Source organism: Podarcis muralis, chromosome 10 (genome assembly GCF_964188315.1).
Source record: "Podarcis muralis chromosome 10, rPodMur119.hap1.1, whole genome shotgun sequence".
In the NCBI taxonomy this organism is placed as follows: Eukaryota; Metazoa; Chordata; class Lepidosauria; order Squamata; family Lacertidae; genus Podarcis; species Podarcis muralis.
Genome location: NC_135664.1, coordinates 45,824,059 through 45,842,783, shown reverse-complemented (window position 1 = coordinate 45,842,783; position 18,725 = coordinate 45,824,059). Strand labels below are relative to the sequence as shown.

Below are 18,725 nucleotides of genomic sequence, written 5' to 3'. Positions count from 1 at the left end.
AAATGTTAAGTCAAATCTCACTGAATTCAGTCAAATTTACTTCCACATAGAAACATTGTGGTAGAAATGTAGTCCAATTAAAGATGCAATAGCCAGGAAAAGATTATGGTGCTAAACAGCATTTTCTGCTTTATATACGGCATTCAGTGGCTTCCAACCATACTTTGGGAGATTTCATTGTTGCAACATTTCCAGTTGTCATCCAGGTGGCATTCAGCAGGTATCAGTCATGTCTGGTCTGTGCTATTTCTGCAGCGAGCTCCTCGCTCACCCTGGGGATGTCTCAAAAGAGCTGAGCCTGTCTTCAGGACATTTACTTTCTGGCTTTACACTACTGCACCCATCTGGAGAAATGTCCCTCCTAATCCCCCCAAAATCTATTTCCCACCCTTACAAACCCTTAGTGCCCTTGCACAAACAACAGGGACAAGAGGCTATTATATATCATGCTTTTAATACAAACTTAAAAAAATCTGGAACAATAGAAACTGTACAGATTTGATCAACCTTTGTTTTTTTTTAACTAAATCTCTAGACACGCCAATGTCCTGTTCCAAAATATTGCACAACATTCTGAATACAAAACTCTGATTGTATTCCTCCTTCGCTAGAGAAAAAAGAAAGAAAAAGAATGAAAACCCCCTCTGAATCCCTACTCAATGGCCCCTGCATGTAAGAACCAAAAAACCAAACAAGAACAGCATGGACCTCTGCATTAAAAAACATACATAATTCTGTCCTCTTTGTGTCCATCCATACTCCAAGATCACACGTTGCTGATTCGCTCTTCAAAAAGGGTCAGGAAGGAGGGAAGCGAGGGGAGAAAAGGAGCTTTCACTGCTGCTTTTTTAAAATTTTCCTGAAAAAATATTTTTTTCTCTCTCCTCTAAGAAAAAATCTTGAAAAGAAAAAAGTTCAATTTTTTTTACGTTAGAAATATACATATATTATATATACCTCTTACATTTTACAAATGTAGCAAATTATTCAATATAAACGGACAACAAAAAAATTAACACAAACCCATAAAAATAAAAGTTAAAAAAAATCTCTTTTTCTTCCTAAGAAACCAGGTAAATTAGTGCAGGTTTTAAAAATAAAATTGAAGCTGAACGTCTAACTCTTGAGACAACAAGACCAAAAAAGAGGCCGTGAGTTTCATTGTCGCCAGCACTGGAAATGCTTCTGAAGCACGGTATGTGTTCCTTTAGGAAATACAGAGGTTGGTCCTTCCCCTTTTCCTCCTTATGAACGCAGACTTCTTTTCAAAAAGCAGTTAACAGGATAAAGCAGTGTGAAACATCACATGTTGCAGGTGCTAGTGAAGTTCTCTCCCTCCCTTCAATATACTTAAGCCTGAGAAGGGTACATAACCCCACCCAAGGCAGGGGCTCAGGGCAGCTTTCTGCTGCATGTGGAAGTTCTCGGCGGAGATTATGCTGGGCAGATAGGGAGCCAGCAGCTCTCCTAGGGAGGAAGTCCAGTGTAAAAGCATGGCAGTCTACAGTACATGTTGAGGGGAAAGAAGTGGGTGGCAGTGGTAATGTTGGGAGTGGGGGTGGGGGGAAGACAAACAAACGTGTTTACTGAAGAGGTCTAACGTGTCTTGTTCAGGTTTAGGACTTCTAGCTTCATGAAACTTCACCCATCACATTACTGCCCAATAGTATCTTCCCTCCTCAACCCCTTAGTGGCTCACAGAAAACAGGCAGAATGCAAATAAGTTTTTTTCTTTTTTAGTGTCCTTTTCCTCAGCCCAGCAAAGAGGCAGGGGTAAGAAGGGGTACAAAGAAACAAAAAAGGGCTCAACTTGGGGGTGCCTAGAGAAGATCTCATGCATAAGCCACATCGCCGTGGCCTGGGCAGGAGACATTTCCCATCAATTTCACCGAATGATCTCTAGTGCATCAGAGTTAGGCATCCTTCACAGGAGGACAGATGCTTGTAGCAGTTAAGGCTCATATACAGTCCTACAGGGAATCCTCAGTTTAGCTTAAGTGGAAACGCAAGTCTCCAGGTCAAGTCACTGGAGAGCTCTAGAATTGTAGCTTATTTATTCAATATGACTTTGCCAGAGAAGGTGCAAAAGCAACACTTTATACACGGTCCAAACCATGCTGTTTGGGGGTGGGGAGCAGATAGTGATGGTAGAGAGAATATGCCTAGAGTATGTAATCCACAGCCACATCTATGTTATCTCCCCTGAAGCTCTCTCTCACCCCTTATCGCCATAGAGAAGTAAACTTTTGGACTCCGTAATTATCTCACAAGGCATAGATGGGGAAAGGTTTGCCAATCATCTGCCAAAAGAAAAGAAAAACTCACTCTTGAAGGCCACTACTGTCCCTGTCTTCCAGGCTGTCCTCTCATGACAGAAAAGGGAGATGCAGGGAATACCATTAGGATTCCTAGTTCAATAGCAACAATAAGGAAGGAGAGACTCTACATTCTTATCAGAGAACATTTTCTTCTCACCACATGTTGAGCAACATTCTACAGCAAGCCCACTTCATTCCTCATGCAGTCTCTCGAAATGGAACAAGTCCAGACTGGACCTGATATGTGGGGCGCTCTTCCGTACAGGAATGCCTGCTTCCTTTCAAATGAAAAATCATAAGGTTTTTGGTCAGAAGTCTTAAGAGACATGAGATTCAAAGTGCAAACCCTCATGCTATTCATCCAGAAAGCAGTCTGCACTGTTAACTCCCTCTTCCCTGCCAAAAAGTAGTGCTATCATAGTCAAGAGCAGGAAACCATTCTTTCCATGAGAATTAGTAACCAAATGCTCAGCTGTCAACAGAAGAGCTCAGAACCCCATAAACCAAGGCAATTGGTCCAGAGGAACATCAATGGGGGCTGCTCAGGCACACAAACAAAACCCTGGAAGGCCAGCTCTCACTCCTACCCTTGAAAGAGAGTGCAATATACATGGATCAATTTTTCTCACAAGTCAGAAGTGTTTGCATCTAGAGTCCTATTTATACATCATAGCATTAGCAGCTGACACGGGATCTAAGCTTCCCAAAAGAGTACATCTAACTCCAGACTCTTAAGGGGGCTAAGGGGAGAGGAGGTGCTTACAATGGAAAACTGTAGGGGGGAAAAACCTGTCCCAGATGCTACAATGCTGCCCCTTCCAGCATTCCCCTGAAGCTAGAGGGGCTAAGGCCTTGCCATCACCAGTTAGCGCAGGAAGAAACAGAAGCTGAGAACTTTGTTCTACTCCCATTTTGCAATAGGAATACAAAAACTGAGTTATGAGAAATGAATACATTTGCTCCACTGTCTGGGCCTCTCATCACACATTGAGAAGCCCAGGCCTACCCTAGGAAGTGCTTGAGACTTCACACATCCAGAAGCCGTCTAAATCATCCCCCATCACTCCAAAACAGGGAGGGGGGGGATCAAGGTATCTGGCTGCAAGGGACATGACAGTACCCTGAAAAAATGCCATCCTTGCAGTAAGAATATTTGAGAACCAGTTCCAAGAAGCAGCATGGGACATAAGTGGCTCTGGCTCCCACCACTGCTGGGCTGGAACAATAACCTTCCTCATTAAGTGTACAACAACGGATAGGAAAGAGCACAGGAAACAAGTTTAAAAAAATAATCAGTGCTTCAGCAGCGCTTCCTGGCATGACACAACGAATCAGGATTTGTCTCTTTCCAAGAAGCTATATTTATAAGATTTCAAATATTTCTAATTATTTTTTCTCTTTTTTTGGAAGTTATTTTCCCCAGAATACTCTCATGGTGGTCAGTTGGCCAAAACCACTGGCTGGAACGACTGGCTGGGATACTGCATGGCGTTCAGATTGTAGCTGAGTCCTTCCACGAAGGGTGTCTTCTCCAGAAAGAGGCTGTTGGTGCTGCCCCCAAAGACCTGAGCCATGTCAAAATTGCCGCCGCCGCCACTGGCACTGAATTGGGATGCAGGAGGCATGCCGCCGGCCTGGTTTTCGGTGGCTACACCATCAAAGAAGAGGCTGCTAGCTCCTGGCGATCCACCATTGTAAACAAACTCCTTGGCATTGGGGGAGAGCTGAGATTGAGGGGCCGAACTGCCCCCGATGAAGTTCAGAGAATGCATAGACAGGGAGAGACCTTTGTGCTTCAGCAGGCCATTGGTGGGCGACCTGGCCAGGCGCTGCTGCTGCTGTGGTGGAACCCCTGTACCACTGGTGGCTGCTCCAGCTCCTCCGCCTTTCTTCATCTTGGTTGAGCCAAACTTAGTGGCAGCAAAAGTGGCAGTGGTGAAGGTAATGGGCTGGGCAGAGCGAGGGATGAACGTGGGGCTGGGTGACTGGCCAAACGATGGGGATGGAGAATTGGACAAGGAGTTGTCCTGGCTGCCAATGGGGACGAACACCTGAGCGTCAGGATTGAAGCTGCTCTTGATCTCCTTGTCCAACTCGGCTGCACTGCAGCCCTCACTGTCATCTAGATATAGGACCTTGACAGACCCTTTCTCACCAATCTGGTAGGAGACCTCAAATGGGTCAATCCAGACACTCAGTTCTTCAGGAACATTGGCCCGCACATCCTCTACAGCCAGCCCACTCCGCTTGGCTGCCATCTCGACTACGGGGTCCACCGTCTCCCCAATGTGAACACAGCGGTAGCCAGAACCCTTCAGGGGCTTCTCTGGGTACCAATGGCCTTCATATTTTTTCTTCAGCAGCCGCTCTAGCTCTTCACCAAACAAGTCGGCCCGCCTCCGTGGAAGCTTGTTGTACAGATATGAGATGATGAAGTTCAGAGCAACTTTGATCTCCAGATGCATACTCCCTTCACAGCAAGCAAGGTAGGGCAGTATATTAAAAATAGACAGCGGACACAAACATAGACGGATTTTGGCTCCAAACAATTCTGAAAAAGACAAAGAGAAATGAAATGTAAGGTGGAAATATTGTATCTTTAATACTGTTGCAGCACAATAGTTATACTTTTAGTTGCAGAAACTGATTCCTGAGAATTCAACATCTTAACTGGCAATAATAAATAAAAGACTGTGCAAAGTGCATTTGCACCTTGACGATTGTAAAGAAGAATATCCCTTTATGCGTTTAACACATACACATTTCTCTGGGTCTTTGTATGCTGTCAAACATTATTATTTATTAGTTTATCTCTAGACCACTCACCAGCCAAAAATTGCAAGGTGATATACAACATAAACAGCTGTAAAACTACACAATAAAAAATATGATAGATCCTTTAAAAAATCACGTTAAGTTAAATGTTATAAAGTAAATCAAACCAGCAAAATATACACCCTTGGAGTGCCTGAACTTCCTTCAAGAGCCTCAATAAATAAATATGTATTTTTTAAAGTGCCTAAAATTGCTAAGGAGACCAACTGCACCTCCAATGGGAAGGATTTTCATAACTGGGGTGCCACTAAAGAGAGGTGTTGCTATCTGGACAATGCCATTGATAGCACCACTAGCAGAGCTTTCATGTAGTTGCTACTGTCTTAATGAGTCAAAGTTTCATTTTAAGACACTGGTGCAAAGCAGATCAATACATTTCAAAAGACAGAAACTAGTTTAGTGGTGATTCATCCCATTGTGGTAACACCAGCGATCCTTGACACTGTAATATTAAATATATAACAAAAAGCTGAAAAGGTGTTTCTTCTGAAAATAGCTTCAGAAGGTCAACTCAGATAAACAGAAGATAATCCTGGATGGAACTAGCAGTAGCTTCTGATCCCAAGTGATATAAAAACAAGGCATACGTTCATCAGGAAGACTCAGGAAGGTTAGTACTATGTGGCCTGGAAGAGAACTTTAGGTCAGCCTTTCCCAACGTGCTGACCTCTAATGTTTTGGTGTACAACTCCCATCATCACTGACCACTGGCCAGTGATGAAGCCCAAAACACCTGAAGGACAATAGATTATGGAAGACTGACTTAGGTTCGCAAAGACCAACTTTTCTTCTTTATCCCCCAGGTTTTTTTTTACTAACATTCTAGGAGACCTCCAATCATCACTCATTCTATTAAATACAACTCTAAATGCCCCAGAAAAAAATAACAGAAAATGAAGGATATTTAAAAAGAAAGCTGTATGTATTATCTTGGCAGCTTAGCAGGATAGAGACTAGCTTTTTGCTTCCTTAGGATCACCTATAACAAGTGCCTACTAAAAAGCAAGGGCAAAGGATACACTCCAAACTTCTGGCATATGTGTCAAACTGCTTCTTCTGGTGTGGTGTTTGGAGCTAAGAAGAAATCTAAGCTTATCCTGAAGAAGGAACAAAGAGAGCTCTAACTACAGCATTAGGAACAACCAAGGAAGCTACTGGATAAGTTTCCATCTTACGTGCCATTTGTGAACACTTGTGTCAGCTTATCTGCCTACAATGTTTGAAACTGCCCTGGTGTATGAACAGCTGGAATTAGACAAAATTGTGTGAAAGAAGGAATTAGCACACAATGACTGTACAAACGGTACACAGGTAATATACTGAATTTTCTACCAGAAGATGTAGTGATTATAGGTGGTGATTCCTTAAAACCAGGGTTGCATTCGCCAAAAAGAATGCCTGGTTGCCATTTTGGGGCCAGACAGCTTGAAAGTTGTATTTTTCAAAATGATTTTTTGGTTCCTGAAATTCATTTTGATTGTGCAAATAAAATATAATGGATAGAATTCTACAGGATGTGTTGCAAGTGTGTGAAAACATTCAAGACCCAAGGATTCCCAGGCATGCATCTCCAGATGGTGAAGATGGCAGGCACCATCCTGGCACCCGGGCATCTTCACCTGGCTGCAAGTGGCTGATAGCCAGCTGCAAAATGCACCTGGCAAATTTCAAACACTGGCCACCAACAGTATTTGAGAGAGTAGACAGATTCATGGAAAGTAGCCCCATCAATGGCTACTAGTCATGATGGCTGTATGCTGTTCTCCAGGATTAGAAGCAACATGCTTCTGAAAGTTGCTGGGGAACAAGAGCAGAATATTGGACTTATCCTGTATTTGTTCCCATAAGCATCTGGTTAGCCACTGTAGGAAACAAACTGGATTTGATGGGTCTTTGGTTCGAACCAGCAGGACTTTGTGTTATTGTGTTTCACTAAAGCGTTAAAAAACTAAACTCTGCATTAAGTATGTCCACAGAAACCTGCTGATTCTATGCCTGCTATAGTATCAAGTTGCAGCAAATAAAAGAAGAGCTCTCTAAAAAAATACCTCTGAATGCAATCTTATGTAGTTGACCATGGTCTGACCGCTAACAGCACAGCCCAAGACCTTGGAGCTTGTTTTTCAGGAGTTACTAAACCGTGAGAAGTTTTATCACAGCTATTTGAATGTGCTTCTTAAAATGGAAATTGCCACAGGAGAAATTTGAGTAAGGCAAATTTCTGAAAGGTCAACTAGAAGCAGAACATTTTCAAGCTCGGCAGTCAAACAAACTCTTTAAGATGGAGCCTTCCAATGGATTTCTGGCTAAAGAACTATTGTTAAAGCAATGGCAAACCCCTAAATTCTGTTTATGCCTCTTGCAGCAATTATAATTATTTTTAATTTTATTATTACATTTGCATACTGCCATTTATCCAAAGATCACAGGGCAGTTCACAACAGAATGCACTGTGCTAAATACTGTATGATTTTTAATTGTCTTTTTATTGCTTCTTCTTTTCTTATATTGTTATTTTGTTGCACTACAATTTGAATTTCATAGGATTCTATAGAATTCCTTCACCAGCATGCTGTGGAACACCTGAATGATATTCAGTTTGGGAACCCCTACCATAAAGCACACCATCAGCTTGGAACAGAAGCTCATGTGCAAGTTCAACCCACACCACCCTCAGTAAACAAACAGGCCGGCGTCTGCGTTTATTCCACATATAGCAAGGTTTCAGTCTGCTGTACTGAAAGCTTAGCAAACTTGAGAGGGTAATACATGACTGGCATTAAGAGACCTTATATTTCTATAAGGATGCCACATTTTGGAAACTAGCTGCTATAATTCAGATCTGATAGTATTTCTTTCTTTCTAAAGGGACACAGAGCTGTCTACAAGTATGTTTTCAGGAAATAAACTGTTTTTGCTTATGTACATGCTGAATGCCTTGGTCAGAATATTAAGTTACAGCTCACTTCAGAGTAATTATGCACAGGAGTAAATACCACCAAGTTGAAAGGGACATACTTGCAGTTAAGTGTACAAAGGATTGCAACCTTCAGACCTAAATACCACTGTCCTGATTGAGGGGTGCTCTTTCATAGTATAGCTTTAAGACAGGCATCTACAGCTGGAGAATGGAAAGACTGTCTCTGACAGGAGTTCCCTTGTCCATCTGGCTCTTTCTCTCTCAGGGAAATGAAAGGAATGTATTACTTTTCTTCAAGCAGAACTTTGATGGTTGTCAGTCTTCAAAGATAGTACGAAAAACTACAGATATCTAATCTATATCTTTGGATATACCATGCTGCATTTATCACTACAATGGTAAATTAAACGTTTGTGTTATAGCATCTATACATATAACAATAATCAAACACTAGCTGACCCCATATAATTTAGCACAACAGTCTAAATCATTTTAGAAAAAAGGTCCACCAAGGAATATAAATCTAGCTTACATGTCAACAAAATAAGCTTTATATCCATCAGGATTCAGTAATCCCTAGGCTGTTAATATGGCAACCTACACAGGGGACGACTGCAGGTGGCAAAGCATAACAGTCAATACGGAATCCCTTGTTTTCTCTGCAGAACTTCATCAATAAAGGTGCACGTTACCTCAGGACTATGGTTCTGAAAATGTCAGAGGCAAGTAGCAATTTATTTTGCACGAGACAATTACAAGCACATGACACAATGTGGAATAATGAGCTACACGACATTTGCCTATGATTCGATGCAAGAACAATCTCTGGCATTAGGGCATAATGTCTCAGTAATACAGGCATTGCCAAGGTCCATCACTTGCACATGAGGAAATTCTACAGTGGTCCAGTCATATTGAGTAAATACTTTAAATAATGACCTTGTTAGCTAGGTTTCTGACCCTTACACAAAATACGGCAATTATTGGGGGGAGGAAAGCGGTACGACACTGGCTTCATAAAGCCATCATTGCTTTATCCCAATATAAGCCAGAATCTTATAACAGTCTCCTAACATTTGATTGCAAGCCACACCCAAGCAAAAGAGCAACCTTCGATTCAGTTGACCCCACCTCACCAATGCACCCAATTTCAGAGGATAATCTGAATTAAGTACAGATGCAATACAAATCGACGGTGCCTGGGGAGGGGCAAGCCCGAGGAAGACACGTTCTCGATCCACGATTGCACAACCCACTCCCTCTTCTCCTGCCAAAACCTCCTGCGTCTGTGGGCGTTATTTGCACAGGGCACCTCCCTCCCAGGCCTCCTCGCGAACGCAAAACTGGCATTACCGTCCCGCACGGGGACCTGCTCTCCGCCCGCCTCCTGCCCCACAACTTCAATAATCGCCTGTGCCAAGGTCCACGGATGAATGACCCAGCCAAGGAAGCCTCAACACCCATTAAGGCTGGCCCCCTCCCCTCCGCTCTGCCTCGACTGGAGTGTCCCGGGAGTTGTACTACGTAGCGAGCCCTGCTTCTCTCCTACACAAGATGCAGCGCCTGGGCGAGTGACCTACTTTGCCTTTTAACTACCCTTCTCAATATGCTTTGCGCCAAAGCTGGCCCAGACAGCGAGCGCCTGCTCAGTGGAGCACGGCACAAAATTTTCCAAGGCGCATGCGCTCTCTGTGCTCGATTGCTCAACGCTTCTCCCCCCCCCTCCATTCCCCCCCCCCCCCGGCCTCAACATGCCATCTTGCATTGTTGGATTTCTATGTGGAATAACTAATTTCTCGGCCTCTTTCTCCCCCGCGCGGGGAGGCGGCTTGCGGGGCGGGAGATGGATTAAGCGGAGGAAATTTCAATCAGGGCTTATTGTTACGGTTGCAACTCACATCTGCTCCTGCTGGGTAGCTCAGAAGTAGACAACACCCCCCCCCCAAAAAAAGACACACCAACACACACACACACAGGCAGAGCTGCTAGGCCTACGAAACGGAGACTTGGCCAGGCGTCCTTGCAATACTCGAAAGTAAATCCCCCGCTAGTTCAAGTGCGCTTTGAAACTGACAGCCAAGGCACCAAGCCGGGAGATGCGGCCCGCACTGGGGGGGCGAGGAGGAGGAAAGGCCGCTTCCCCTGTTCCCTCCCCAGCCAGCAGCCGGCCTCCGCCTCCCCTCCCCGAGGGATGCACGCACCAAAGAACCGCTTGCAGCCTCCTCTTCCTAAAGGAAGGCCCCCCCCCCAATATGGGCGGAGGCCGAGGAGAAGCGTAGGCCGAGTGAAGGTGATCTGGCCCTGACCTTTACCTCCAGGCTCTGGGCTCTCCCTTCAGGGCCGACCAAGCTTCTGGGTCACAGGCGCCCCCGCCCCATAGCCGAGAGCCTTCCCTCCCGAAATCCCCCTTCTCAATAATGGGGGGGCGCGGAGGTGACACCCCAAAATTAAATTCAAGGGCAGTGCAAAAATGTGGCTTTGGGCTCCAAGCCGCCCCAGGCCCGCACCTGCAGGGCCCTCCGAGGCAGATCCCTGGGCCTAATTTACCTCACAGGGCGGCTGTCACGATGAATGAGAGGAAGACGACGGCCAAAGGCCCTTCCCACACCGAAAGCTGCTCCCCAAACCGAGTCCAGTGCTGCCGTTTTGTTTTCCTGAGCCTCCCCGCCTCCATCCCATTATTAAATCACTGCGGGAAGGAGAACAAGTTCATCATCCCACTTAAGCTGTGGGGCTGCGGGAGGCTGGATTTCTCTCCCCCCCCCCTTTACTCCACACTATAATATAAATATATCTGTATTTGCTTTGGTTTAGGTCTGCGTTTGTGACATAAGAAATCCTAAAGAGGCCCCCGGGGCTCTATTCCGAGGAGGGAGGGGGAAAGAAAGTTCGAGCACAAAACGGGCTGGAACCATCTTTTTTCCTGACAAAAGCCGAGCTTTTGAGTATTGATCCGGATTGAGCGAAACAGAAACCATCTTCTTTCTCGCTCGCTCGGGTCCCAAAGATCCCCCACGGCCACCCCTTTCGGTCCAGCCCTGTTGGTCTTCTTGTTGTTGTTGTTGCCTCCACCACCGTTTACATTCTTAAAAAGGATCGAAATTTTCTCCCCTAATTCACCCGAACCTGGGAGGAAGGCAGAGAGGAGGGTTTTTTTGCACGATAGTTGGTCCAAGGACTCGATCATCGCGAATTACCTGAGGGATCTGGGGTGGCTGTTGTTGTTTGTTTTTAATCCACTCCGGTAAAATGAGTAGAAACAAAATGGTGAACCGGGGACATTTTTCAATCGTTCAACCCAAATGACTTTCAACCTCCCTTCACCACGAAATGAAAAACATTAATATATTTTGGAGTTGGGGGGGGGGAGGAGAGTGCCGTGTAAGAGACACAGCGCTATTAAGACTAAGGCAGGGATTCCTTTTTTTCCTCCTTTCTTTTAAAGGGGCAGAGCAGATCTGCCTACGATGATTTGAGTAGAAGCCAGCCCTTCTCTCCTTGAGAGAACCAGAAGCGGAGTTGGAAGACTGGCGGCTTCTGAAAATCTTATTAGCACAATGCGATTAATTCGTTCCTTAAAGGAATATACGAGGCGCAAGCAAAACCCCAACGAGCTAAGCCGGCGTGCGGAAGAAAAACATCGTTCAAGAAAATATTTAAATTGTGTGACTATGGAAATCGTTCCTCTTCCTTTGCCCTCATCACCCCTCAATTCTAGCAATAAGCCATCACTTACTTCTTTTTTTCAGCACCAGGTGAGATGGTTTGGTGGCTTCTTTTTCTTTCCAGGGTGTTTCTTGGGAGTTCCTCTCTCACAAAGTGCTGATATGGTGGTGGGCGTTCGATTTTTTTTTTATATAAAAAAATTAAATGGATGCTGTTTTAGATAACTTCTCCCCCTTCTACAGGCCCAATCAGAAGTGGGGTGGGGGGATGTTGACTGGGGCGCCCCCTACTTCCTTCCTTCCCTCCCTGCGCAGGGAACCTGAAGCCACCCTCTCCCTGGCCCAAAGTGAGCAAAGTAAATGAAAAGTTTCACCCTTAGCAACCCTGCGCATGGATATTCCCTTCCACACCCAGGGTGACGCGTCCTGCAAAGGACAAGGAAGGGGAGGGGAAGGAGGGCAGGCTGGAACTACTTTCCCAAACACTGGTTTTAAATTAACCCGTTCTGCGCCGGGCGCGTTATATTATTGTTTCAGATGCTTGGAAACTCCTCCCGTAAAGAAAGTCCGTCATTTGCCACGGATATTTATTTATTTATTTTGGTACGTTTTAATGAATTTCCCCTCTTCATTCTGTGACAGGCAACAACTTGTATTCAACCCTTCAGAGAACCCTCCTGAGAACAAACCAAGGATTGGACCCCCTTTACTTACTTCCGAGTAAACCTACATAGGCTTAGGCTGCATGAGAGATCAAGATTTTATACTGAAGACTTTGCCCCTTGTAATCTGAGTTAATTAATCTGCAATAACTACCAACAAGCTTTCTTCCATGCACATAATCATTTATGGAGACAGAAATGCTCCCCGCCCCTAAGGATTTGCTGGAGGTGGGGAAATTCCATATTTCCCACCCTTAAGCCTCACTAATGGTGTGAGTGGGTGGTTAGCACCTTTCACCACCAATTAGTGAATGTGAATATAGAGACAAGGGTTGGTAATTATATTTGATTCTACTCTGCTATCTTCAGTTAGGGCTGAGAAAGATTTCAGACTAAAGCCCTGGAGAGCTGCCAGGCAGTGTGGATAATACTGAGCTAGATGGACACATAGTCTGATTGGATATAAGGCAGCTTCCTGCCTCTGACAAATGAAGCAAGAAATATTGTATAGCCTGGTGGTATCTATGCATGTTTATTTGGAAGAAAAACCCATGATATTCAGCAGTGCTTACTTCTCCAGTAAGAACCGTAGCTTTGAACAAATATACACCTATTCTGTACCTCCTGCTTTACTCCATTAAATGTTTATGTTTGTATTTCATCATACCAATGAAGGATATCTGAATTAGACTGAAATTGAACAATCTCTCCCTTTCCCACTGCATATTTTGGTTCACCCAGTCCTGTAACCCTCCTGTCTGGTGCTGTCAGATGCCAACTCCAGCCTCAGACGGCACAGCCAACAGACAGGGGTGATAAGTGATGTAGTCCAGCATTAGAAAAATGCTCACTGCAGGGTCAGCCCAAGACATTTTGCAGCCTGAGGTGCAGCACAAGATGGTGCACTTCCATTTGATATACACAATGCAACTGGACTGGTAGCTGGATTTTATTTCATCACAGGCCATGGGGCAGTGGCCTCCGCCACACCTGTGGGAAGCAGGTTCATTTAGGGCGGCCAGGCCATGTGGCAGGCGGAGCTCTGGCATCCAACAGCGAAGAGTGGATCTTGGAGCCAGGAGGAATGCCTGTGAGGCTGCCTCTGCTGCTTCCTAGCATCTGTTGCCTCATATGGCTAGTGGTAAGCGTAGGCCCTGTACAAAAATTGGGTTCTGTGCTTAGATTTTTAAAATATAAACATGCTGCAGAAATAACATTTTATAAAATGACAAGCTAAACATGTTTAGGATGGATTTGTAGATTAGGGCAACAGCGCTTGTACCACGGAGTAGGACCACTATTTGTAAACACATTATTTAGTTTAGTTAAGAACTGCTTAATGAAGGTTAATTCTTATTATAAAATATGTACATAATTTTAGTCCACTAAATCACAATTGTGTTGCTTTCCTCATTTTCATAAGTGATGGGCTTTTTTCAACCAGGACAATGATGATAGTAGCAGCTGGCTTAATTATGCCATAAAAGTGTTTCTGTGAGCTGATTCAGTGAATGGAGGATTGTAGTCGAAATTTTGTTCTTATCGACTCAATTGGCTCTTAGTACCTGTTTATATTACATTTACCTCTCAGGAAAAATCCACCTGCACTTTAAACATACAATATTTTGACAGGTGAAATTGACACTCTATAATACTTGTCTCTGTAAATCAAATTAAATACCCTGCACTGCAGATTTCACTCATCCTTTTCCATGCATTGTTCCCAAACATTAAGTGGGCGTAAGTGGGGTAAGCTTTTAAATTCCTTGTGGCCATCCTGAAGAGAAAACACTCTGAGGAGACTGGGAGAGCAATTTCAAGCCATCTTTTTAAGCCATCTTAATTATGAAGTTCCTCTCAAACCTCTGCATGGCAAGAATCTTCTTTAAAGAACAGTAAGATAATTTCCTGCCCCATTGCTTTTGAGGGTGTTCTGCAGAATAGGCTTACCAAGAGAGAAATCCTATACATCATGTATACTCAAAAGCAAGCCCCATTAAGTTCGATGGGACTTACTCAAAAGTAGCGTTTTCCAGACAAGTAGCTATGTTAGCTGGTTCCTGCAAAAACATCGAAGAACCCTATGGCACATTAAAGGTAAACACATTTATTATGGCATGAGCTTTCGTGAAAGAGAATCCGTTTCATTAGATGCAAGAGTCCACTCCTTTGGTGTGCAACCGATAACTTGTCTATATCTAGCATTGACAAAGTGGTGTTGGTGCGGAATCGGAGACAAAAACCTATTTGGCTGTTGTTTCTGTAGCTCTTTCGGGAGCCATGCCCTGCTAAAATAGTCTTGTCATAGCAGGAAATTGGATCCCCGACCATAGGATCTTTCAAAAAATGGCAGCTGTTAGTTTCTTTAAAAGGGAGAGAGAGAAGGGAGGGTTTGCCCTTGCCTGGAAACCGTGGGCTAAGACTTCACAGCTCTGTGGGAAGCTTAAAACTATCTGCTTTTTGAGTGCGTGAACTTTCTTAAGAGCTCACTTAAAATGCGTGAGGTAGTCTTGGCCCCTTCCCCTTCAATCTATGGAGAGGGCACTCAGAGGCACATTGCGCAGTCTCAGGATACGCTCTCGCTTCACAACAACCCAGACCTTTTGCTGGCATGGAAAACAGATCCTGGGCCTGAGGGATCTCTGCGATCCATTCCCCAAATACTGTCCACCCCAGTTTTCTTGGGAGTTATCCCCGTGGTTAAACCAGACTATTGAGATCTGCGTGTGCGCGAGCGTGTCCTATTCGTCGATCGACAAACCCAATTTTATTTTTTTCGTTGGAATCCGAGCGTAAAATATACGTATTTATTTGTAACACGGTGGCATAAGAGGTTGGCGTGCGCCATCAGATCTCCCCACTGGCTGCCTTGCGTTAAGGCACGCGAACTGCAGGCTGCACAGAAGCGCACCTCTATTTCCCTGTTTATTTTCATCCTTCAAATGCCGGAGGGTATGCAAATCAGCTCACAGCCCCTAAACAAAACCCCACAAGGCACGGATGTCAGATGGCATTTTAACTATTCATGGAGCACGTTTCCCCGCTCTCAATTGCAGGTGCTACTCCGCACGATTCAGGGACTACTTTTTCAGCAGTGCGCCTGTGCATTTGCCTTCGTCGACGTAACTTCAGACGCAAGCACTGAGATAGGCAGAACAACCTGCAAGGTGTAGGAGCGCAGGCTGTTCTAAAAATAACAGCACCATGCTAGCAACAGCCTTCCCATTGGCTGGAGTCGTTAGGGGGTTCTGCAGATTGGTCTGCTGCGTTAACCAGTAGGCTAAAAGCGGGGTGGGGTCGGCGTGTTTTGTGTGTAAAACTGGAAAGGCAACAAGGTTGCTGGGAAGTGTAGTTTTTTGCCCGTAGTTTCCCTAGGCCTGAAGTTGCCAAACGAAGGTTAAAAACAAGACTTAAGGAACGATGTGAAGCTGTGCTGTTCAAAATAAGGGATGTGTTGTATTTTACCTGCTCCCATGGACAAATATACTGTTTAGTATGTGTCTCCATAGAGCATTTTATTGGTTATATATAGGGAGGTGTAGAGACACATTCTGTGCATCTAAACCCTTATTAGCGCAACTATGGAAATTTTTCTATGTTTTTCTTTTGCCTGTCTGCACAGCACACAAGCAGGAAAGCAGGACAGGTTTAAACTGCCCTGTACGAACCATTTAGGTCTTATAGTAGATAAAGTGTCTCTCTACTCCTTATTCCTCCTATTCACAGTTAAGCATGAGAGAGCTGCACTTACTACTTACAACAAAAGCCAGAGGCTTTGGCATAGCCCTAAAGCCAGTAGAAATATCTTCTACAGCATTCATGTTACTGATTTTTATCGTATGTTAATATTTATTTATTACACCTCTACTAGAAGCTCCAGAGATGTAAACAAGCATATAAGGACAATTTTGCCAGTCACATTTCGAGTGTAATCCTAACTGCGCTTACTTGAAAGTCCACATTTCAATGTGGCTTGTTTACTCAAAAGCACAGTTCAGAATTGAGCTGTAAGGCTGCATTCTTAAATATACATGCTTGGAAGTAAACCTCACTGAAATTAATGCACCTGCTTGGGGCATACCATGGATGATTAATTAATATGAAATGAAATATTACTTGTATCAATAGGATAATTTGCCATATATTATTAAAAATAATTTTTGACATGTTTTAAATCTGAATTACTATTCCTGTTGTTCATTGTGCTGCTCATCTCCATTCCACTCAGTGGGACGTTTGTAGTTTCCTATGCATAGTAGGAAAACTTGGTGGATTGTGCCCAGAGTGAACATAACAGCTTCACCAGTTAAAATAACAACGCGTTTGTCCAACAGGAAGTTAGTAAACCTGCTAATCCAGACAACAGAAAAGTAGGACGGAATTAATATACAATTATACCAGTTTGACTTAAATGAGACTAAATATTATGTCCCTATCCTAAACACACTTAATGCAAGTCTTTTTAAGTTCAAATCTCATTGTCCAGAAGACTAAATGGAGCGCTCAAAAGGATATGTTTTTCAGATTTCATATAGTCAACTCAATCTACATCTAGTAAAATTAAATTACAGCAGCATTTCTATACACATTTACCTGGAAGTGTCTTATTGAATTCAGTGGGACCTCATTTGTTCCATAAAAGTAAATGGACCTTAAGCTCATTTACAGCACAGTTCTATTAGAACTACTGTATCTTAAATCCTGGAAGCTCATATAATTAGAATGTAATAAATGTATAGCCCAGTATGCATAACAGGTTATGTTCTATATGTAGGCTATATGATCATCATAATCATTATGTATATTAATAGCAAACTCAGTTGCTGAGTTACGACGGCTATGTAGCCAAAATGGGGCTACTGAAAATACAAGAAGTAAAAATATCAACATGCTTGAGAGAACCCGAAAATAAGCAAAAGCAGGGAAAAATAATTATATAAATTGTAATAACAATTGCAGGCCCCACTTGTAATATCATATTTTTTTGCCAGCATATTTGGATGTTTATTAGGCAGACAATGTTCCAAATATTTAAATAAAGGCAATGAATTTCCCCACACACCCAGAACTGTCCACTGACATACTATGTAGAGATGCCTCAAGCATTAATTTTTCTATGGTTCATATGGTCTTTTTACAAAGGTGAAATATAATATTCCAGTCATCAATGCTATACTTGAAGGAATACATGCACCCTGAACCACTATGTATGTTTATGAAAAAAACAGATCCTTGTATATTCAGTAAGGCTTGCTCCACAATACATTGAAATGCAGCACATACATCTATTCTCAGATATATCCGTCAATGATTTCATCTATATTTCCGCGATCTTTTCATCATTCATATCCATTTGGAACCAGTCAGGGAGAATTAGGAAGACAAACTGAAATAGAAAACGTTTTCAGCAAAGACACACAATTTATTATTAAATTTATTTTGTTTCTAGTAAACCAGCCTTACATTAGACTGACCAGTCCAGTTTCAAACTGACACTGCAATTTATGTAGCTTTTCTAACAGTGCAATATCTTATACATGTCTACTCAGAAGTAAACTCCACTGACTTCAGTGGGACTTATTCCTAGGTGAGTATAGGATTGCAGCCTAAGATTACTTTTTAATTAATTGACTTTAAATTGGATGAAATTGTTTTGCACTTTTAAAAAAAATTCCCAGGCACACGGGCAGCCCTAATGGTATTTTATTACATTATTAATCAGTTTTTAGTATTTAGTAATTTTATTACTGTATTTTTTATCTGTAAGTTGCTTTGGAACTTTTTAGTGGAAACTAACACACACATTGGGACGCGGGTGGCGCTGTGGGTAAAAGCCTCAGCGACTAGGGCTTGCCGATCGAAAGGTCGGCGGTTCGAATCCCCGCGGCGGGGTGCACTCCCATCGTGCAGTCCCAGCGCCTGCCAACCTAGCAGTTCGAAAGCACCTTCGGGTTCAAGTAGATAAATAGGGACCGCTTACTAGCGGGAAGGTAAACGGCGTTTCCGTGTGCGGCTCTGGCTCGCCAGAGCAGCGATGTCACGCTGGCCACGTGACCCGGAAGTGTCTCCGGACAGCGCTGGCCCCCGGCCTCTAGAGTGAGATGGGCGCACAACCCCAGAGTCTGTCAAGACTGGCCCGTATGGGCAGGGGTACATTTACCTCATTTTAACACACACATTTAATACACTTTAAAAATAATCCAGAAAACTTAGTTAATATTGCTGCGGATGACTGAATAAATCCTATTCATAGGAGAGGAAAAACATTCCTTCCACCATACTAGCTTTGCTGTGAGTTTTTAATACCAAGAAAGACCAGTCAGTC

At 43.5% G+C, this 18,725-nt stretch overlaps 1 protein-coding gene across 1 annotated transcript; it reads right to left on the bottom strand.

Annotated features, from left to right (window-relative positions):
• Positions 1–435: 435 nt before the first annotated feature.
• Positions 436–12,097, bottom strand: TOB2 (transducer of ERBB2, 2). Its single transcript, XM_028746144.2, has 2 exons — positions 11,810–12,097; positions 436–4,869 (listed from the first exon to the last, which is right to left on the bottom strand). The coding sequence occupies exon 2, from the start codon at positions 4,781–4,783 to the stop codon at positions 3,758–3,760; it is 1,026 nt and encodes a 341-aa protein (XP_028601977.2). The 5' UTR covers positions 4,784–4,869; positions 11,810–12,097; the 3' UTR covers positions 436–3,757.
• Positions 12,098–18,725: the final 6,628 nt, after the last annotated feature.